The sequence below is a fragment of the Pseudonaja textilis genome, chromosome 1 (assembly GCF_049901715.1).
Source record: "Pseudonaja textilis isolate UNSWEBS1 chromosome 1, rPseTex1.2, whole genome shotgun sequence".
NCBI lineage: Eukaryota > Metazoa > Chordata > Lepidosauria > Squamata > Elapidae > Pseudonaja > Pseudonaja textilis.
The window spans coordinates 299,485,716-299,510,057 of record NC_141990.1 but is presented as its reverse complement, the minus strand read 5'-3'; the positions used below and the strand labels follow the sequence as shown (position 1 = coordinate 299,510,057).

The 24,342-nt window shown below is 38.1% G+C and overlaps 1 protein-coding gene across 1 annotated transcript in view; it reads right to left on the bottom strand.

The window, feature by feature from the left end:
• Positions 1–24,342, bottom strand: part of AMN (amnion associated transmembrane protein) — a 92,275-nt gene that overhangs the window by 4,274 nt on the left and 63,659 nt on the right. The window contains exons 5-11 of the mRNA XM_087923178.1: positions 23,554–23,786; positions 21,683–21,820; positions 20,073–20,181; positions 14,029–14,111; positions 12,298–12,484; positions 9,322–9,496; positions 671–791 (exon numbers count right to left, since the gene is read on the bottom strand). Of these exons, the coding sequence (XP_087779304.1) occupies positions 671–791; positions 9,322–9,496; positions 12,298–12,484; positions 14,029–14,111; positions 20,073–20,181; positions 21,683–21,820; positions 23,554–23,786 (1,046 nt within the window). The remainder of the gene's footprint in view (positions 1–670; positions 792–9,321; positions 9,497–12,297; positions 12,485–14,028; positions 14,112–20,072; positions 20,182–21,682; positions 21,821–23,553; positions 23,787–24,342) is intronic.

The following is a 24,342-nucleotide window of genomic DNA, read 5'->3' as shown; positions in this document are numbered from 1 at the left end:
TATTGCCTTAGGAAAATATATATAGAATTGTAACTGTTTATCATTATAATGACATGTTATTTTTGTTGTATTTTTCCACTTTTTGTTATAGTACTTTTAATGTGTTTTAATAATGTATGTATTGTATCACTATTATTTTTGTATTCTGCTGTTTTTTTCTTTTCTTTTTTATTAATTAAATAGCAACAATAATAACTTCACAGCCTTTTTGCTTTAAATGATACTTTAAAAATATTTTAAAATTGCAATTCTGGGATGGAGTTGGGCAGAGGAACAACTGGGTAATTTTGGCACCCTATTCCAATAAGATATTTTTATATTAGATGCCCTTATCCCATTCCTACAGATTCACTTTTGAGACAAGGTATATTGAGTGGATTGGCATAGATCAATTGGGAATGTATTCCAGCCTTTGCAGTTGTATACTGCATATGTTTTTTCTCCCACTGATTTCAGTACAACAGGGAAACTATCAGAGTAAAGTAAAGTTGGAAAAATGTTGATCACCCACATTTAGTGTTGCCAGTGCAAATACAGGAGGGATAATATGGGTGGTTGTTTTTTGTTTGTTTGTTTGTTTTGTTTTGTTTTGAGTTCTGGAAGTTCCTGTCACACTGGTGGAGGTGTATTGTTCATACATACATAAATATATAGAAAATTGAGCTCTTACACTTGGGTAACTTGGTGTGTCAAACATGGGATTATCAAACCCTTCCTCAATTGTCCCACCAAAATCTTCTTGATCCCTTTTTTGGTTCCACACAGAGGAAAGATTCAGAGAGGAGAGAGATCTGTGAAAATAGAAATAATAGAACGTTAACGAAGACAATTTTATTTGATTTCTTAAGAAGACTCACTGAGATCCACTGAATTTGGTAAATTATCAGAACTTGAAAACTGGCCAAAAAAAGAAGCCACCCTAATATCAGCAATCTTTGTAACAGATGTGTGAGCTAACATAATAATATACAAGAAAAGTAAAATGAACTCTCAAAGTATACTTTGGTATTTACAGGGCATTTATGCTGCACAAGAATTGATGTCACTGTGATCTAAATTTACTTTAGAACTGCAGTTCAGGCTGGATCAATAAGAACATGTATTTGACTATATAAAGATACTGAGTGATTTCTACAACACACCCATTTAGAGGAAAGGAAAAGACTGGTAATAGGTTTCCAAGATACAGTGAAATTGACATGTGAGAGACATATAGCAGATTCGATAGTATATTGTCTTCCTTATGACCATAACTTTTTGCAAGATGGCCTCTCTTTGATTTGACTGCTTCATCCCCTGGGAAATGCCATGTTTTGGGTAGCTGCCATGAAAAAATGCCTCCTAATGGGACTCCGTAGATGAGCCTTTTTTTGCCACACACAGCACATCTTTTGGAACAGATAAAGTTGGCTTTCAAAACCTGTTTTTGCCTCCAGTCACTCGGCTAGGCTATTGGAGGAGCCCATCTGGGAAATGATTTAGGAATGTGAACATGCTGTGATATGGCTTTGGTTGTGTTGAATGACAGCGTGTTTCTATGACGTTTATGCTGTTTGGTTATTTTATTTTGTGTTTTTTAATTCTAAGTTAGCCATTCAATTTCCCTTAGGTGGCCATATATGCATTGCCTAAACTAACAAACAAATATATTTAGCGTGCCATCTCCAATGCTGTGGAATATGCAGGCCTATCAGTATCAATTTATAATTACTTTTGGAACTGCAATTGAATGATAGCTCCATATTGTTCTTTATCCAAGGCAATATAATTGGGCTGTCCCTGAGGTAATAGTTATAATGGCTGTTTATAAAGTGGTCAATGGAAACATTGCAGATTAATTGATTGATTGATTGATTCATTTATACACATACTTTTTGCAATAAATCACACAAGAAACAAGCAGTGACAAAGCATGTAAGCAAGATTAAGCAGAGCATATTTAATACCTCAGAAGGAACTCAAGTGCAATACCTAGCTTTTACAATCCCAAATACTTCTATTATATCCTTGCACTCTCACCCACAAGGGAATACATAGATGCTTTGCCCTCAATGCTGTTGACCAGAAGATTCAATAATATTTCCTATCCAGAATACATGTGCATATAAATCAGTCCTATCTATCATTCTTGGATGACAGAGTTAATCATTCTTCTAATCACAAATTATCAGCCCTGATCTCAACAGGCAATTGGGTGTTTCTCATTAAATAACCAGGATCATAAAGCAAGAGAGTGAGAAGACAATATAGGTATAATACATGTAACTCCTAGTGTGAATAAATCTTTTTTTTAAATCTCAGGTATTTGAATTTTGCTTTTTTGTTTACTTTGGTCTGTGACTAAATTATTTCCTGCTCCTCCTCCTCCTCCTCCTCCTCCTCCTCCTCCTCCTCCTCCTCCTCTCCATCACAATCACCATCAAATACATCAGTCATCAAACACCTAAGCAAATGATGATTCACAAGGGCCACACAAAATAGTCCACCTATGTAATTAAGGAGGTTGTCTTTTGATTGTTAACCTCCTCACCTTGGTGGGGGGGGGGGGGGGAGGCCTGAGCAGAAATCCTCCAAAAATCATGTTTGATGGTGATATAAGAAGCTGAACTCCTTTTATTCCCTACAGCTGCATAAAATCACTGTTATTCCTTTTAAGATGACCTCAGTCACCCTGAAAGATGCATAATAAATTTGATCCCATCTTTAAACTCTCATTATAAGTTTGTGTGACTGTTCAGGAAGCTGCTCCTGGCTGTCTCTGCATTCAAGAAAGGAGCTTTCTCCTTGCATATTTCAAATCCTCTTGTGATGGATTAGCACAGCCCTCTTATTTATAACAGGCACCACATGAAACAGATGTAATCAAAACCGTCTCTTTGTAACGGTTCCATTTCAAATGGGATTCTGAAATTTAGTTCTCAGAAGAGCTGCTCTCTTGAAATTCCTATACATATATCTATTCCCCATGGGAAATAGCTGGGCTATTTCCTCTTAATATATGAAGGAAGAAGCAAGTGACTTTTTGACATGTCCTTCTGGTAGCAGAAGGAGCTACAAATCATGCCCATGCATATTTTGCAGATTTAATTTTTTTTGTTCTGAGCTGTGGAAAGTATTCCAAGGAGACTCATCTCCAGAGACATAATATTGCTTATGGGCTTCCAGATTATTTGCTCAAAGCTGTCCTCTTTAACAAGGCATTTCCCCCCCAGGAGCGATTTGACTTGAAGATGTTATCTATTTTCTCTGCCCGCTCTTGTTGGTTGTTCTTTTCAGTGTTGTATTGGCCTTTATTATTAGACGATGGCTAAAATAATTTGGGCTAAGTTATTTTAATTTTGTACTGATATAAATACTGTTTGCTACCTTGAGTGGTGCATATGCATTAGAAAGGCAGGAGGCAAAATTTCATATTATTAAATAAAGCAAAGTATTAAGCCTTGTTGGCTTCATTTTATGTATCGGTTATTATACGGAATCATATTTTCATGCAATTTGATCTTGGCAGTCTCGGGTTTGTTTTAAAAAAGCACCATGAATCGCTCCCCCCTTCCGATTTCCACCCTTCATGGAGGCTATTGTTGTTTTTCCTCAGTGTGGCTGCCAATTGGGGGATGGGGATGAGGAGAACGAACATCTCTGTTGCCTAGGCAACCAGGCCAATGCTCCCTTGGATCTCCAAATGTGCACCCCCATGAAAATAATGGTGTGCCAAGCCATGGAATTTCAGTGCAGATGTTATTACTTCTCACATTATACCAAGAAGTTAGATGTGTTAACTCTTAGTCCGTGTGTAGTTACACTATGAATTCTATCCAATCTAAGCTTCTATTTTGTCCTGGAATGAGCTATGGAGCCAAATGTTTGGTAGACTGCTGGGAAAAAGAATCACATTCCTAAAGGATGGCAGAGTGTCAGAGCTTAGTCTTTATACATGGAGCATCATTCCTGATTAACATTGAGAAGGTGTTATTTTTCCTCCACTGGTCAAGTCCAGTATTTCTCATCCTTGCCAGCTTTACTATATGTGGACCACCCAGAACTCCTCAACTTGCATTCCAGCTAGGGAATTCTGGGAGTTGACACCCACAGATTTAAAGCTGCCAAGATTGAGAAACATTGAGTTAGACTGAACAAAAGTGCTCCCAAAGAAAAAAGAAGCATAATCCTAAGCTTAGCTGGGAAAAAGTCATTCATTGCTAAAGCTTTCCTTCTTTTGAGAGGGATGAATTGGTCAAAATATTGGCTGATGGGACCAGCAATTCCATCCATCTCAGTTCTCCTTGTACCAGCAAGCAAAGATATTTTTATTCAGACAGGCCCTTTGGCATATGAGCTGCTTTGACTGCTGAGCCAGCTGAGTATGAAGGTTTTTCCTTTTGATCTCACTTTTCTTGTTACTAACAGCTGCTGGGAGCTCTATTTTGGGGAAGGAAAGGTTTTGTTTATAAAAAATTAATGTACTGAATTCATAAATTATAATTTTTGTTTTAAAATCAAACAAAAGCCAACCAGGTAAATAGAAATATCATTTTATACAGCAGCCCTACATGATGCTTATAATATATCTTCTTCTATTTGTCTTCTATATTAATACTGTAAGTATGCAATTTAAATTTATGTTGTCTGAAGGGGCTCCTTGAGGTTTTCCTTCATTCCAGGAGATCACTTTACTCCATTCTCCTGAGCCTTTTACCTCCAGATGTTCTAGTATTGTTCGTCTCTATCCAGGATGTCTTTTGATTAGGAACATAAAAGCTGAAGCCCCAGCTTTCCCAGTTACCTAGTAAGAGAAGACTGAAAATTGGCCCATTCTCATTATCGTCTCAAAGCCATTCTTCGTGCTGTTTTAAACCCCATAATGACTTTGAATCTATTTTTCTATTTCTCTAATCCTGCCTATGTTACAAGTCAATTCCAAGGTTTTAGTTTAACCTGACAGATCTCTAAAGCAACTCGTGATCAAAGTCTAATTTTTGGTTCTAGGTTTGGAATTCTCCATTCACTTTCTTGAGGTTTCTTAAAAAAATCCAAAAGTCCAAAAAATTTCTTCTAAAGATGTGATATGTGTATTTTTTGCATTAATATTAAGCCAAATGTTTTAAAAAGATGGTTCAGCTGAGATTTCCAGTCCATCTTTCCTAGGATCCCACATGATTCCACTGAAGTTTAGTTTCCAGAATTCCTCCAAGCAGTGTACAGTTGTAACAGCAATCTTCCTTTTGTGTTACTTGCCCAAGGAACCCATTCTTAGATTATTATTTATAATTTTTATCCTGGGATAGGAGTGCCATCAGCTAAAGAAACATTTCTGTTGTTGAACTAATTGACTGTCTTTCACTGACTCATCGCATGACCACATTCCAGAGCAGGTTGACCAAGCCTAGTATCATAAAACCCTTTAAAGCCAAATCCCTATCTCAAATGTTACAAAACTCCCAGTTCAGATTCCTAGGATGCTATTCTTACTGTATTTCAGATTCAGCACTCAATTTAGTAATTGGGATGATCCTAAATAAATCTTTCAGATAGAATTTGCATAGCTAAACACTGGAAAGATATAATTTTGATGTTGGAGCACTAGTACTAGAATGTTTAGCATATTGCTATAGCTGAGAAATTGCTTACATTCCTCAGCTGTGTTTGAGTCAACCTACAGTTAAAGCCTTTGCAAGTATATGGTCTGGTTTTGTATCTTATGCTATCCATGGGGACTATAATGGTTTCATGCCAGATTAATATGGGAGAAATATTAAAGAATTATTAATATGTGATTTTATGACTTGCTTTTCTTGTCTTCCTTTTTAACCCTTATACGTATGTGCATGTGTGTATAGTGTATGTATGTATTGTAATATCTTTATAAATAAAAAGATATTTAAAAATATTGGCAGAATATAAACAAAAAAACATTAACATTAGCAAATTACCTATTCACTATTAATTATCCAACACAATGCAAAACTCTCTCCTTAGCCCACCTCTACATGATATTAGAAGGATGATATAATAATGCTTTTTTTATCCCTATGGCTTGAAGGAACCTGAGCCCTTAGTCCATGTATTCCATCAATTCCCTTCGACATCAGCTTAGGCCCTGCCCTGATAACTCCACCTACAAAAGAAGCTACATCTGTTCTGAGTATGATTTCATTTTCCTTTTACTGTCAAACCAGAATCTTGACATCTTCAGAAGAGTTGTAAATAGTCTTTCCACTGCTATTGCTTTATGCAGGAAAATACTCTTCTAATTTTAGGATCTTATAAACATACAAAGTTGTATTACAATCTAATCAATTTGTTTTAAGTATTTAAATGCTATAAGATTCTACTATTTTTTATTTATAGTGCTTTGTGGGTAGAATCAGTCTATTTATTTCTATAATTAATCCATGTTTTGGGGACTTATAAATGTTAACACAAATAGTACAAAATCCTGGTCAGCTATCATAACAAAGAAACTAGAGCAGTTTGAAAAGATAGAAAGTACTATCCCAGGATAATTGATTTTCAAAAAGGACATAGACTAGGTCATTTAAAAGAGGTGGGGCACCTCTGGTTGGAGCACTGCCTTTGATGCAGGAGAACAAGTTTCAAGTTCTGGCTGGTACTTAGCTTACCAGTAGGGTTCATTGGGAAAAGACCTTTTAATGCTTCACCTGCCTACATCAAATAAAAGAGTGACATGAACCAGGAGACTCATATCAATTTACTTATCACCCAGATCTCTACAGTAAGCCTTCTAATGTTAAAACACTATCTATACAGATCTAAATTGCTATCATGTTACATTGCCACACCATGCCAGAGCTGCAATAGTAAAGGAACAAGCATTCAACACATGAGCAGCTGATTAGCACTTGGTACAGCAGCTACAAAGGCTCTGGAAAAGATATTCAAATGCTATGTACCTGTCCGATCATAATTGTTCATTGGTATGCTTGTGACATTCTACAGAAGTAAAAACTGAACTTTTAAGAAGCAGGAAAAGGTAGAATATCAATGTTTTTGGTGAATATCATGAACAGCCAAGAAAACAAACCAATGGAGCATCAAACCTATCATCTCAAAATCCTCACTTGAAACATAGATGTCCAGGCTCAAATTATCCTGCTTAATAGCATTATGCAAAGACCTAGTTCTTTGGAGAAGCTTCTAATATTGGGAAAGATAAAAGGAAAGAGAAGCGAAAGATGACCAGGAGCAAGATGGCTGGGCTCAGTTATAAAGTCACCACTGGAAAACCTGAAAGATGAAGTTAAGGACAGATTGTCATGGAGAAAATCTATTTATGTGGTTGCTAAAACTCAATAGCCCCTGATGACTCATAATCAAACTATAATAAATGTATATTAGGAAACAGGCTAAATTTCTGAATCTTTGAAGAATGCTAGAATAGAGGTAAAGTAGCATCATTAAATACTTTCATGGAGCAACTATCTTGTGTCATCTTTTTTAAGGTGGATGATAACATACTAAATAAAATTGAGAAACACTACTTTGATGTAGCTGGAGAACTCCCAGCAACACTTGTAAGGACTTTTGCATTAGGAGATGATAAACCTAGGAAAACCTAGGAGTGAGACTTTATGGTGTGCCACAAAGATCAGTAATCTCTCCATTCTGTTTTAACACCTATATGAAGTTGCAAAGTGAGAGGTTCTGACACATCATGGGATGAGGTATCATCAGTACATCAATGATACTTAACTGTATACAATATGTCCATCCCAGATACTGTACAGTGTGACTGTTATTGCTATTTCTCAGTGCCTGGAGGCTGTGAGGTGTCTGGATGGGGGACAATAGGCTTTAACTGAACCTTGACAAGATTGAGTGGGTATGGATATGTGGAGTCTTGGGATAGGGCAATTTAACATCCTTAGTTCTGGATGGAATTGCACTTTCCCAGGCTGATCCCATATACTTCTAGACTCATGAATCCTGCTTGAAAAACAGATGGCAGTTGTGATTAGGAGAGCCTTTGCACAACCATGTTGTACACCAGTTGCACCTTTTCCTGGCTTGTGAAGCTTTGCATTCAGTCATTCATGTCCTGGTCATCTTGTACTTGGACCACTATAATGCGCTGTACATGAGGTTACCTTTGAAGAATATTTGGAAGCTTCAGCTGGCACAAAATGCATCAGCACAAACAGTTTTAGGTGTCCCAGATAACCTCTGTTGTGCAAATTGTACTCGCTGCTGGTTTGCTTCTGGATCAGTGGCGGTATTCTACCAGTTTGGCCCGGTTCTGCTGAGCCAGTAGCGGCGATAAGCAGCAGAGACCAAACCAGTTCTTTCCAACACTCTGCTGTTGGGCCCACCCACCTGCCCAGGCTCCCAGGCTCACCTTTATCCTCTGAATTTGAAGCGTAGCTGCTTTGCTGCGTGGCAGCTGCTGAAGCGACTGGGAGAGTGCAGGCTTGCAGGAGGTGAGTTAGAAAACCTCTGCACCTGTGCAAAGTGCATGTTTGGCACAAGTATGCATGCAAAGTATGTGCACACGTGCAAAGCACTCCCACCACACCATGCCCACCGAACCAGTGGTAAAAATATTTGAATCCCACCACTGTTCTGGATCCAATTCAAGGTGTGGGTTATCAACTTTAAAGCCCTTCATGGCCTGGGTCAAGGCTCTCTGAAGAAGTGTCTCAACCCAATTGGTTTGACCTGCCCCACTTGTGGTGGCAGAAGCAGCATGCTGCAGATTTCATCGACTAAGGAATTGCAGGTGATGAAGCCCAAGGAAAGGCCTTGTCCGTTATGGCTCCTGCCCCTTGGAGCATCATTGCCCTAGAAGTGAATCTGCCCCCATCCTCTTGGCCTTTGATAAGGGCCTAAAACCTTGGCTGTGTCAACTGGCTTGGGGTGTCCCATTCTTGAGGTGGCTAGAAATTTAATAAGATAAAATCCCACTTTATACACTGATTCTTTGTTTAACTTATTGTTAATGTTAACTTTCAATTTTAAGACTTGATATTGTAATGTTTCTATTGTAATTGTGTATATTGCTTTTATAATATTGTAAGCCACCCAGAGTCACTCAGTGATGAGATGGGTGGCATACACATTTAATAAATATAGATAGATGAGGGGGGGGGGGGAGAGGGAGAGAGAGCGAGAGAGGGAGGGAAGGAGGGAGGGAGGGAGAGATGATAGATAAACAAATATGTTAATGGACAATATTCAGATCTCATTTTCTCTCTAACAATCATGTTCTGCATTCAGGATTTTTAAACATAGAAAAAAGATTACACAAATTTATTCATACCATATTTACCCAAAATAAGATATTACAGCATACCATGTATCTATTACCTTAATGCATCATTTTTATAAAGAAGAAGACTAATTCCCAGAAAAAGCAGGAGAAGGAAGATTCCTATGACAATCCCAGTGACCGTAGGGCCAAGATAGCTGCTGATTCCTTGAGCACTCCAGTTGTTACCAGTGGCTACTTGTAGGTTGGCTGTCACAATGCCAAAGAATTTTCCTGGAAAATAATCAAATGTTACATGTCATTGTAATTGCAGGAAGTAGCTTGTTTTCTGTTAGGTAGGACATAGCTCTCTTCCAGCATGTTTCTCTAGCTGATTTCCTCATTGCAGAAAGCATTGTGGCCACCAGCAAGTAACAATTATCCCCAAAGAGAGCAAATGAAAGCAGCAACCAACCTCCTCATCTTTCTCTGTTTCCATTTTTACTGCTGCAATGCACTTTCCCCAGATTTGGAAAAAAGAAACACTTGTGGGATTGTTAACCCATGCACAACACAAGCTCATGTTTATTCAGTTGTGTCCAATAATTTTGGAAAGTATATAAGTCTATATAGTGTATAAAATACAGAATTATAAAAGCCAATGAATGTACTATAATATGAACGCTTATAAATTAAAACAGTAGAAATAATACTATACATATTAAGAGCTTTTGAAGATCTTAGGAGAATTTCAGGAAGGAACCATCGTGGTAAGAGTATACATTTGGCAAGAAAAGGGACTCAAATTTGAACTCTGGAATCTGCTGCTAGATGGATGAGGTAACAAATAATAGAAAAGACCTTGATCTGGGACTTTGAAAACCTCCTTTCATTCAAGGCAAACAATATTGGATTGAATAGTAGAAAAAAAGTCTAACTTGGAATTAGACAAGTCCTTCAGAACTGGTACCAGTCCGTAGCGTGTTTGGCAAGTGGTGGCTGAGAGCAGGAAGCTCCATTTGCGCAACACAGCCAACAACCCAGGATATTACAGCACAAGACCCAGCACAATAGAACTCAGAAGGTCATCACACAGCCCATGACCCAGGTCATTACAACCCAGAAGATTACAGCACAAGACCCAGGATGTCAATACAATAGAACTCAGAAGGTCATCACACACAGCCCATTACCCAGGTCATTACAACACAGGAGGCTGATAGACACACAGCCAATACCTCAGCCACACATGTTCTTATGAAAAAGCCAGCCAATCTGCAAACATCAACTGCATCAACCAATCAAGAAATAACAACACAGCCAACCTCCCCACCAGTATATATAGGGAGATGGCAGCTCCAATGACGCTTTGCTTGCACAAGCACAAAGCTGAAAGCACCAGCCTGAAGATGGCAAGTGGGACCTCATTGAAACGTTGCCAAGTTGCTCTCAATCTCACATGGGAAAAGACCCAAACATCCCATGACCTGCATACCTGTATCCATAAAAATCTACAAATATATTAGAAAACCAAGGAGTTTATGAAATACCATGCAACAATTGCCCAGCCACATACATTGGACAAACCAACAGGAGAATAAATGCACGCATCGCAGAACACAAAAACGCAGTCAGAAAAGAATAAAATACTTCGTCCCTCTTCCAGCACCTTAAAGCCACAGAACATGAAATTAATTTCGAAGGAAGCAAATTGATATTCAACACTGAACACTCCAGCAAGAGAATAATCAGGGAAGCCATCGAAATAGAGAAACACCCCCATAATATGAATAAACGGGATGATACCTCCCGCCTACCAGACATCTGGAAACTAGCCCTCACCAACAAATGAGTCCCAGACACGAAAACCAACACCAGACCCAAAACAACATGGGACACCACCGGCAATCTCCCTCATCAGACCCAGGCCCAAACCCATCCTATAAATGAAGGACAACCACCATCCAGAAACCAGACCACGGCTGCTTCGCCAGCTGTCGCACCCCTGACCCTAAAACCAAACAAGCTGACACATGCCAAGAACACAGACCCAGACCCCAAACTTGAAGCCTGACCAAAACCCAGAATGCTATATCACAGCAACCCGCTCAGGATATCACATCGGAAAACTCAGGAAATTACACCACAAGAACTCAAGAAGTTGCAACACAGCAAACAACCCAGGAAATCACAGCACAAGACCAAGGATACCACAGCAATAAAACTCACAAGGTCACCACACAACCCATTACCCAAGCCGTTACAACACAGGAGGCTAATGGAAAAGAGATCAAAACACAAATGACCCAGGAGATTAAAGCACAAGATCCAGGATATCTCCACAACCAAACCCACAAGGCCATCACACAGGCCATTATACCAACAACAACTCCATCAACCAATCAAGAGGCAGCAGCACAGCCAACCAGCCCAGCACACCAGCACCCCCCCAGTATTTATAGAGAGACAGCAGCTCCAATCAGACACTGCTTGCACTGGCACGAAGCCGAAAGCACCAGCCTGAGGATGGCAAGTGGGACCTCGCCAAAACATCACCAAGATACTCTTAATCTTACACAGGAAAAGACTGGAATACACCTAGACCCACACACACACACACACACATTTTTTTTCTTAAGTTTTCGCAGGTACTTACATGAATGGTATTCAGCTTTGTTTGGGTATTTTCCCACGTCATTATAGTTGTGCTTTTAAAGTTGTAGCAACGTTTCGGCAGAATCTCATCTGCCATCATCAGGCTTCTGTATTGTGTTCGTCTGTGACTCATGGTATGACTATATAATATGCTTGTCACAAATCAGACACTGTGGTAGCTATTGGATGAGACACTTAATCTAGACATTAATGCCTATTCTAACAATCAATGGTTCTTTATGCTTTTGGACAGATAATTTTCCTGTGTCTAGTAACATGATCCTTTAATTTTCATTGCAGGGGCATTTGGCACACAAAGTCATTCTCCCATGCCCTTTTACTTAAGGAAGACTCTTGTACAGGCAAAGCACACTGCTTTTTCCCTGGAGCTGGACCTCTAGAATAAGGACATACTACAGCAATACAATCCAAAGAGTTACCATGGTCTGCTATATCCTTCAGGATGTCATTAGCCAGCTGTTCAGCATGAGTGCCAGCATAGGGTCCTGTTTTATTGTCAATTAGCACAATCTGGATGATTGAGTCTAAGCCACGTGGCACAATTTTCAAGGGAGTCTGCAATTTTTTCCTCTTGGACATGGCCATCTGAATACCTTTATTCCTGGGCTTTGCAGAAGAAAAAGAGAAAGAAATGTGTCTATTTGAGCCAATCCAATGTGTTAAGCAACATTTCTAGAAATATTAAGAAATTTTTAATTTTAGGCTGGTAGGAACAATAACCAATTAACTGTCCTTTTTTGACTAGATAAACATTCATTCAAGTCTTTTCCTAACAGTAAGCACTGGAATATGTTTATCCAATAGTCCAGCTCTAATTTTCTGATTTAATATTATTTTTACTGGCATCCCAATAACCTTTACATTGATTGGTCATCAGATATGCTCTGGTTGTTTTGGAAAGCTATTTCCATTAAAAATAAAATTAAACTAAAAATGGAGTGGCCTGATCAAAATTACTCTCTGTAGGAGTTTCACAGGAAGAGTTAATCAATTGATAGATTAATGAACAGATTAATCCTTTTGTCCAATTCTACCTAACACAAAGAAGTATGTAACCCATGCAAAAACCAGCAATGATAGTTAAGTAGTTACGCTTTAACTGCAATTTGATAAATAGCCCAGGTTCAGATGAAAATCTAAATTTCACAATAATCTCATTTAGTATTTTAGCAGATACTTTGGCATAGATACCACAGTTATCCTCTAGATTACATCCTTCTTGGCTACAATGAATGTTGTATTAAGAGTTATATCTATAACTTATCTAAATAAACTATTCAGAATGATAATGGTATAACTGCTGTGCCAGCAGCACACTGACAAGATGATTTCGCTCTAGGGCAACAGTTTAATAATCTATATACATTCTACTTTTGGGAAAAACAAAAATGATAAAAGATTGCATTTTTCTTGCTTTCTCTCCTAAAGAAAAAAAGTGACCAGAGAAGAAACCACAAATACATGGCTCTCCAAAACCTTTTGTGCTCTTCTCTTTCAGCAAAGTACATACCTGCCTGCTAAAAGTCTCAGGTTCAATCTTGGGCAGCTTCTAAAATGTCTAGAATATTCTACCTGACTCTGAGGTTTCTTCCCCAAGCCCCCAAAATTTTAACCTTAGACTTTCTACTATTGACCTCACCCCTTTCCTAAGAGGTCTGTAGGGGGCGTGCATAAGTCTACCAACTTGCCTACTGTCCCTGTTCTATTGTGTCTTTTATTTTTCTTATATGTATCCATGTATTCATAACTATGTTTTTACTTATACCTATTATCTTGTAAGCAATTGACAAACCAAATAAAATAAATAAAAAATAAATACAGTGATCAAAGAGCTTCTAGTCCATCCACCTGAGTCCTTGAAGGGATGTTGTCTGCTTCATTTATCTGTCCACTAAAACTTGTCTTTCCAGGGGTGTCCACATGGTATAGTAAAAAAAAAAACAACAGTCAAGATAGCAGCCACAGTGGAGCAACTAAAGTTCTGCCTATTTTTTTAAGGTGCAGTCAATTGCACCATCCTGGTCACCATCTTGGCTTTTTTGTTCATGGCTATTCTATATCAAATTATTGTTCTGTAATGGCAAATATTCCAGACTAGTTGATTGTCTTCATGCTCACTTCCATCATGTACAAGCTTAGAATACACATACCAGATTCAGAAAAGTATGGAATATTCTGTCTCGATAGAGTTCAATGTCAAAATCAGCAGAGTATGTTAAGGTAATGATGACCCCTGTAGTTAAAATACAGAATAAGACAATATAAAACATTCTACAATTGGATGATGGTCAGTCTGTGACTGTACCACTCTATACTGTACTAGTGAAGCCATACCTGTAATACTCTATCTGGTTCTGTGATGCTGAAACTCTTAGAAATGTAGGTAGGAGCAACAAACGATAAGATGTCTGGAGACTAAGCTGTACAATGAATGGTTAAGGGAATTGGCCATGTCTAGTCTAATAAAGAGAAGGATTAGGGGTGATAGGATAGCTTGAGGGGCATTCACACAGAAGGAGGGCTTGACTTCATCTCCAAAGCACTTGAGGGCAGGACAAGAAACAATGGGTGGAAACTTGTTAAAGAAGAGATAGGAACTAGGAAGACAGTGAAAGCAATTAATCAGTGGAATAGCTTGCTTCCCAAAATTGTGGAAGCTATAAGATGCCAGATGCTATCACTGTAGGGTTAAAATAAAGATTGACATTCATTTGTCTGGATGCCTTGGGCAGAGGGTTGGAATAGAAAACCTCCAAGGTCTCTTCCACCTCTATAATTCTATGAATAGAATCATTTGGGTCTTTTCCAATTCCAGCTATGTATGTCTACATCACACATGCCTGGGCAGCATTGAGAATAGAATAGAACAGAATAGAATAGAATAGAATAGAATAGGATGGGATGGGATGGGATGGGATGGGATGGGATGGGATGGGATGGGACGGGACGGGACGGGACGGGACGGGACAGGACAGGACAGGACAGGAAAGGATAGGATAGGATAGGATAGGACTGGACAGGACAGGACAGGACAGGACAGAATAGAATTCTTTATTGGCCAAATGTGATTGGACACACAAGGAATTTGTCTTTGGTGCATATGCTCTCAGTGTGCATAAGAAAAAATAAAATGCATTCATCAAGAATCATAAGATACATCACTTAAGTGATACTCATAGGTTACTATAACCAATCAAATCATTCATAGGTTACTAATATGCAATCAAAACATACTAGGTTAAGGGGAGTTATCTTGGACAGTGCATAAAGTATATAACGTTAATGTATATAAATAACAAACTTCTTTTATTTCTGTATATTTTTATATTTTTTTTATAAAATCTTGTGCTGCTGTACTACCAGCTGTCCAGGGCTACATGTAACCTTGGGGTTGTGGGTTAGACATGCCTTGTCTATACTCATTCGTTCATCTGCGTCACATCTATTCTTCCATGGAAGTATGAATTGAAACTGTGATGAATCATTCTTGGTTTTTCTTACGCCAATTAGTTCTGCAAGTACAAGCTTGGAAGTGAAACCTCCTCTTTGGAATATTCTTCTCCACTATTGTGGAGATGTCTCTTAAATTGTTCAGACCTATAAATATGATTTATCTTTTCATCCAGATCTTCCCGGGGTGAATGGTATGCACAGATTTTTAAATAAATTTAAATCTACCGCAGGTAGAATATTTTCAGTGCCATAAAAATACACATTTTAATTTGTACTTGTTACTATGATAATTTTCTCTCAAGAAGCACTTGTAAGATGCCATATAAATGTAACAAATTAATTTGATTGTATTGGGTATTCTGAATCTTTTCCTGTGCAGCAAAAATGTTTTAGGCTGTTTCCCAAGAATATTTGAAAATTTTCTTCCAATATTAAATGGATTAGTCCATTTAACTCAGTTTCATAGATGAAATGACAATAATGAGGGCACTGATGGAATCATTTTACAGGATTTAGACTCATTATACTGTGTATGCAGTTGTATGAAGTTCTATTAATACCATGGAACATTTATTCCTGTTATGGTGTCTCTTTTTTCTCACATCCTCAGGTCACAATAAACCACTTTAAGATCATTACTAATTCTAAGTAATGTTCATCATTACATTTCTTCTAATAGGTTCTCTTGAAATGAGGTGCTGCTGTTCCTTAACTAAGCTTCTGAAATTCAATATATTTTGTTCTTCCTTCACCCCCACTTACTTCTCAACCCCCTTTCTTCTTTTTTCTTTTAAATATATACATACCATTTTAATTTTTATTTTGCGATTTCTTTTTTTTTATAATTAATTGGACCACAAATGGAGTTAATCCAAACAATCTCTATCAGGGCTTTATATAAGTTAGCATGGCTTTGCTTATACTCATAGCATTTTATAAATTATTGTATTACTTTTATATTTTTTTAGTTATCTATCCTAGCCATTTATAGCATTAGATTATTCATCGTAAAGATTATTTTACTTTCAAATAGCTATATTCTGCAATTTTACATTAACAATTTTAACTTTATCTTATTTTATTCTACCCTACTGATACGACTGTTTATGTTTATTTCTATGTTATTGTTATATTATTAGTTTTATGCTGGCACATGACCAAAATAAAATAGATTGATATTTCTTCCATCTATCATTAATTATTCCAAATTCTGTGAAAGCAAAATCATTGTTTAAAATACCACAATCAAATAAAGTAGATCTAGTGAAAATGAGCCCATGGCCTTTTTTTTTAAACAGCTGGGCAGAGTACAATGGAGTTCCATACAGCAGTCCTGTCTTTATTCATGAGGCATTAAAACTGCATACCCATGAGTTTCATTTATACTTTGGATTTTCACTGGTTTAATGAGGAGTGTTCTCAGCATGCAGAAGAGGTGAGCAAAGGCTTTCCAGAAAATATGGTGTTAAATGCGTTAAAAACTTGTCTAAACAGTGCACGATGACTCCCTAAATGAGAGCTGTCAAACCCCCGGCCCACAGGCCAGATGTGTCACGTGCTGGCCATGCCCACACCCAGTTTAGTGAAGAGGGGAAGTCCCGATATGTCACATGATGCCACCATGACAATGTGAGTTTGACACCCTAAAGCATTCAGTTTTTGTAACAGTTTTTAAAAATGGCATGGAAAATTCCATATTTGGCAAATCTCACATGAATGAAATATAAAAGTAAACTCAGTCATCAACCTGTTTGACAGATATTTCACTATAAATTGCACTTAAATATTGGTTTGGTATTCTCCTTATGTATTGCTATTTCAAATTTGTATTCATATCCTACCGTTTGTCTGAAACATCAAGGTGGCTTACATGGGTATCTTAATTTTATCTTCTCTAACATCTCTGCCTGATAAGTTCTTTATTAATTTATAAGGAGATCCTGTCTTATGATCCATATTCTGGACTCAATACTAATGGGTTCTGGTTAAGTAGACTTGAATTAGGGATTGCCTAAAGAGCAAAGCTCCTATGGTCTCTGAAAGATTCTGAATGTTTTTTGTAGGTAATTGCACACATTTGACTATGCCTTCATGTTGTTTGGGCAGAGCTGTGTGAGGTGAGTTAGGGTAACGTCTATTAGTAGCAACATTATTGGAGAATCTTTTGAATCTGTAAAACCAAAAGAAATGGATAAAGTGAATTATAGTATGGGTACTGCTCCCTGGGGATGGCATGGATTTCTGCTCCACCTAGCATCTATAGTATGCATGGCTAAATTGGGGTGGGTGGGTGGGGAATATCTCTCTGAGGGAAAGTGAACCACATTCAAAAGAGAAATCACCTCTCAGTTAGCTTCCATCCTGTCTCCAACCTTCTCTTTTTAAAAAAGGTTATTGAGAGAACCTTAGTTAAGGATTCTAGAAAATGATTAATTCTCTTTTTTAGATGAAACACTGGTCTGGTCATGTGATAGACACAGAATTGGTTATTCTGGTGAATGACCATTTTTCCGGAACTGGATGGGGAAATGTATCCCTCTTTCCCTATTAGAACTTTCTAACAGTTTCTGATACTATTAACCATGTTATCCTTCTGAATTATGTCTGAGGACTGGGGACAAAAGGACATTGTTCTTCACTGGTTTTGCTCTTAAATGATGGGTCAAAGTCCACGTGGCTTTGCCCTGTCTCCCATGATCTTTAATAATTGACTGGACAAATTGTGACCCTATGGATGATCCTTTGAAAGATCCCCTCCTCAGTGCCTACAACAAGGACAGAACTTCACTGGAAAAGTTGGGATACGTTCAGAGATGCATCTGTCTTGAAAACAGCTCATGTTAAGCTTATAGCCAAGTCAAACATCAGCACAGGAAATGTTTTATGATATTTTATATTATGTCATAAATTGCTTTATGATAATTTTGTGTCATAAAATGTTTTATACACTTTTTCAATTTTCAATCCCACAACAGTCGTGAATCCTGAATTTTGGAGACATTCTGAAAGTTAGCCCAATAGAGATTCTCTGCTTCAAAAAGTGTTGCCCTATGAGGCACCATTTTGCCAAATTAGTTATGGGAATTAGAGTTTAGATAGAGATAGATAGATAGATAGATAGATAGATAGATAGATAGATGATAGATAGATAGATAGATAGAGATAAGAGATAGATAGATGATAGATTTTATATATATATATATATATATATATATATATATATATATATATATATATATATATATATATATATATATATATATAAGATCTATCTATTATATATACAGAAGCCTGAAGATGATGAATGAGACTTCACAATAGATATATATATAAAATACCGCGAGAACCTCAGAAAACAAATATATATATATATATATATATTATATATATAAGATCTATCTATATATATATATAATCTATCTATAATATATATAAAATCTATATATATATATATATAAAATCTATATATATATATATATATATATATATTCTTAAGTTTTCACAGGTACTTACATGTATGGTATTCAGTTTTTTTCGGGTATTTTCCCACATCATTGTAGTTGTGCTTTTAAAGTTGTATCTCATCTGCCATCATCAGGCTTCTGTATTGAGTTCATTTGTCAGATTTTCACAGCCGTTTCAGTTTTAAATTTGGGGCTAGCCTACTGCTGTGCCAGAATGGTTTTTTCTTCATCCTGATTGGTTGGGAGTCTTGTTCTGTGTTTATTGGTCTTGGAATTTGCTGCGTTCTGCTTGATTGGTGTTTCTAATATTTTCTGTCTGCTTTGTGGCTTTTTTTGTCTTGATTGGCTGGCAACATTGTGTTCCTGTATTGGAGGCTTTTAATGTAGCTTAGCTCCGAGTAAATGGATGGCTATCATTTATTAGGAAGCTAGGTTTCATCTGGGTGCCTGGTTGCGGTGTGTTTGAGCTAGAAGTATCAGGGGGGATCTGTTTGTGCCCAGGTGTTTGCCTGGCTTGTGGTGTGGAGATTTTTTTGTTTGAGAGTGCAGGCTTCCAAATCATTGACAGTCTGGTGGAATCATCTCTTCTATTCATGCTTTCATGTCTTTTTTCAATCTCTATGGCTTCTCTGATAATTCTGTGGCTGGGGTTTTCTATAGTGGCTAGGGTTTTGGTGTCACTGAAGTCAATGCTATGACCTGTTGCTTTCATGTGTTGGACTAGTGAGGAAGTGTGTTCCAGCTTTTTTACTGCATTTTTGTGTTCATCCAGGCGGGTACTTATTCTTCTATTGGTCTGTCCAATGTATGTGGCTGGGCATGATGCACAGGGGATTTCATATATGCCTTGGTTTTCCAGGTCAATTTTATCTTTGGGGTTTCTTAGGATGGTTGCTATTTTTCTGCTTGTTTTGAAGGCAGTCTTGATGTGATGCCTGTGTAGTATCTTACTGATTTTGTCTGTAGTACGTCTTATGTAGGGCACCTCTTATGTAGTACCTCTTATGGAACAGCTGTCCTGGCCTATATGAAATCTAGCTTCCTAATAAATGATAGCTGTCCATTTACTCGGAGCCAAGCTGCACTAAAAGCCTCATGCAAAGTTCTACCATGCAAAGTTCTACCATGGAGTTTCCCAATAAGGGGAGTGGGCAGAGTGAGGGAATAGGGTGATCATCAGCCCATGTGTTATGTACAGGGGATTAGAGGAATTTGCTCTTCTGTCACATAATGACAGAACATAATGTCATAATACAGTTGCAACAACAACCACTCACCACATATTTCACAGCAATGACCAGTAGGCTTGATTGCGTCTTTGCATGTAATCATTGGACATTGATTCCTGGACTTCTGGAGCAAGGTGGCACAGATTCTTTCATGGGTCTTTAATTAAAAAAATAATTGAAAAGAAACTACATAATTGACTTCTGATAATTCCAACATAGCCTGTCAAGAGGTTCCATAAGAAAAATTGTTGCTACATTGTCACTGTCAACCCATTTGTAAAGGATGAAAACTAGATTTTGGGACCAAGTTAACCTCCCTCCCTCCTTCATCCCTCGTCCCTTTCAGAGATGGAGCTACATACAGAAACTATAGGAAATGAGTTAAATGATGGCGTCAGCTGCCACCTCACGCTTGTGGTTCGCAACCACTCAGCATCAGCTGCCATGAATTCTCGGTGGGCTGGATGGGAGAGGGGAGATGCTTCCAGGAAAACAAAACTTCACTGTATCTCTCCGAGATGGGCTTCAAGGACAATCAGCTGGGAACGGAAAGGCAACTGCATACCAAACCTAGGCCTGAAGTGACCATTCTAAAAACATCTTGTTTGAATTAGATTGGACATTGATGGGAAGCAACTAAAGGTGGAAAAAGTTAGACTTGGGGATTTTGGCATGTAATTTTCAGCTCTTGCTATGCATTACTGTAATTCACTTGACTTCTAATAAATCAGGGGTGTCAAACTCATGGCCCGCAGGCCGGATGTTGTGATAGATCATGTGACGATAACGTATCGTGGTTTGATACCCCTGTAGTAAGCTATACCTTTCTCAATAAATAGAGTTAATGATCATTCTTACTTAGAGGTTCAAGCTGAGGCAGGTCTGACAGATGGGCCTAATCCATAACAGAGATCAATACTTTGAAGCAGAAATACTGCAATACATTATTGTAATTTTAGTATGTTCTAAAATATTTCCCCCATACACACATATTGTTGGCACACTGTTGTCTCTATAGAAAGGCCTAAGGAGGAATACCTGATCAGGGGTTCAGGGTTTAGGCTACTATGCTTCTATAGCCAGAAATGTCCAGTTTCCTTTCTTAGTTTACAGGATCAACAATCATTTCTGCCTGAATGGATATTTATGACTCGATCAACCCACTGAATTACTTCAGTAATATATCATTATGCTCAGAAGGTTTTTAACCGGTCACTCCATTCCTTCAATCCTTTCATTAGTAGTAGCCTCTTAATAGCGGAAGCTAGAATGCAGAGAGCCTATCTGTGGCTCTAATGTTTCACATGGCTTCATTTCAAAAGCCCTCTGTCAGAGATTCCTTCTAACTCATAGGAACAGAAATACACTATTTCTTTGGAGGGGAGAGAAAGAAATATTTCTTTGGAGGGAAGAGAAAGAAAAGCACTTTAGCCTTCACTGACCTGCAGTGTCATGCACTAACACATTTCCTAGGGCAGGGGTCTCCAACCTTGGGAACTTTAAGTCTGGTGGACTTCAATGCTGGCTAGGGAATTCGGAGAGTTGAAGTCCGCCAGGCTTAAAGTTGCCAAGGTTGGAGACCCCTGACTTAGGGGGTATGACTTGGGCAGAAAGCAAAGTTCCCCATCCTGATATCAAATCTGAACACAAGAACTTACTGCTGAGTTTCCACATTCACAGCCGGATTTGTCTGGACATCTGGTATGTGACAACTGGAGTGTCCCTTGTCCATGGAACTGAAGTTTTGCAGAAGAGCTCTGCATGTATTCTGCCAGGGTACTGTCTCTGGTGAAGTTCTAATTCCAATTCATGGGAGGAAGGACAACACAAAATCAGCAAATCAATTCCTTTATAGCAAATCACCATCAAAGTAGTTTAATTAAACCTAGGCCCTCACCCTCCCCTCAAAATATTTACTGCATCGCAAACCAAGGACAAATGTTTTGGGGAGTAGAAGTGAATGCAGCAGGGATGGGATTCTATAGGTTTGCACCTATTCGCTAGAACCGGTTGTTGACATTCTAAGCAGTTTGGAGAACCAGTTGTTAGAAGAAATTACTGGCCTAATCCTGTAAGGAAGGCAGGAAGGAAACATTCTGGCATTGCTTACAGAAACTGCCTCTCCGTTAACCCTTATTACATTCTTGGCAGGACTAGACTTCCTGTCTCAGAAACTTCTCTGGAGTTTTTTTCCCCTCCTTTGCTGGTACTTTGCTTGTGCGGAGTGACCATTCAAAGTTACAATGGCACTGAAAAAAGTGACTTATGACCATTTTTCACACTTATGACTGTTGCAGCATCTCCACAGTCATGAGAGGCCAGGCAAGGAGATATGTGCCTCGATGTGAGTGATGTTGAATTGGCCACGCCCAGCCAGTCACATGACCACCAAGCCACGCCCACCAACCAAGCCATGCCCACAGAACCGGTTGTAAAAAAAATTGAATCCCACCCCTGGAAATGCAGTGAGTAGGACAACCAATCATATATATGTCACACATGCGAGAGCTGTGATTTGGTTTCCCTAAATTGTGTTTGCATTATACTAAAACTTGTGTACTACTGATGTCAATATTGTAGGAATTCAGTTTGCTTGTTTTCACTGATCTCACCATCCGTGTTTGGTATGGATTCCACAAATCTCTCTCTCTCTCTGTCTCTCACTCTCTCTCTCTCTCACACACACACTAACTTAGGAAATACACAGGGTTGTGTTACTCTAGACAGACTATTGACTGCTATTAAAGCAGCTTGGTGCCTTCTGGATGTATAGGAAATCAATTCCAAAATAGCCACCCAGCAGAACCATAGAATGATGGAAGATATAAAGTTGGGGATTATATTAATGCTTCAGACTGGAAGTAACTTTCCATGTTTCCTATCACCACTGAAGAGCTTAAGGTGGTGTGGATGGAAAGAGCAGCTTTTGAATCAAAAGTAGAAATCACATGTGAGCAGTGCATTTGCTAGCTCATCATCCATTCTTACACTTAGGAAGTAGTGAGCAGCATATCCTGGCAATGGGCCAAGCATAAAGTGCAGATCTGCCCTGCGTCAATACATCTTTTACTGTTACTTTTTAAATGAGTCTCTTTAGATTCTGTAAACATTTTAGCCATTTTATAACAGATGTGGTGATCTTTCTTCCTAAGCCTGCTCACTTGGCCAATGTCTTTATATTTATATTTTGAAATATAAATTACGAATGCCTTGCAGGGCAATGTGCTGTGCGGTGGCCTGATCCAAATCCTTTAGATACGGTAGCCCTTCTTCTTCTTCTTTTACTGCACACATTCATACACATGGTGTTTTTCTCATCTGGAATGAATGTTCTTGTTCTAAGGGAATGTTTATGTGTTGAATTGACTGAGTTAATAAAGTGGGGCTAAATATTTGAAAGTAATTCAGTTTATTTTCCATGGCAATTCAATATACATTTGGAAAAAGTTGATATTACTAGTTGTCAGCTTTTCTGGGGGGAAAAAAGGAGACCCAATGTAAAGTGATAAAATCTCAACTTCTATTTTACCTGCCCCATGATTGAAATGCTCTTAAGCTGTATCATTTGCTCAGAGGTGATGTTCACTCGGAAGGAGGTTTCAGGCTGAAAAATAACATCGTCATACTGGCAGGGAACTCGTTCTTCATCAACAAGGAAAATGTATTTGCCCAGATCTAAGTTTTCCAAAGAGGTTGCAGCATGCCATAATGTAGGATCATGCCATTCATAATTGTCTGTACTTTTAAATGTGATTTCTGAAGCTAATAAGGAAAATGACAGAAAGTAAGAGCCATAGATGAAGTCCATTTACCTTCACTGTTTTTTTAAAAATTTCACATAAATCTGTGGAACAAACTCTGAGTTTATTTTTTAAAGTCTAAGAACATGTAGAATATGTGGTCCAGTCTACATGGAAATTTGATTCATAAGATTTTTCTTCATCAATGAAGAATAATTGAAAGTAATCTAGGAATCAATCTAATGATATTGACATTATGTACTGTATCTCAGTATATATTAGATTTCAAATGCAAAGTTTATTGTTAACCTGAACTTTGTCAGAGTATATGCATGAAGTGGAATAGAGCATGGTAACAAGGTCATCCAATGAATAGGCATAGCAACTAAGTCAGCCAATAAGGACTGTTTTGGAAACTGAAACTAGAAGTAGGCTAGGCTGGAAACTGAAACTAGAAGTAGCCAAGGCATGGCTCTGTATTAAGCTCTGCAGCTCTGAAGCTATGTTGAGCTCTGAGTCTGTCTGTTGAAAGTGAAACTGCTTCTCTCCTCTCCTGTGTATAATGCTTGCCTGCTGAA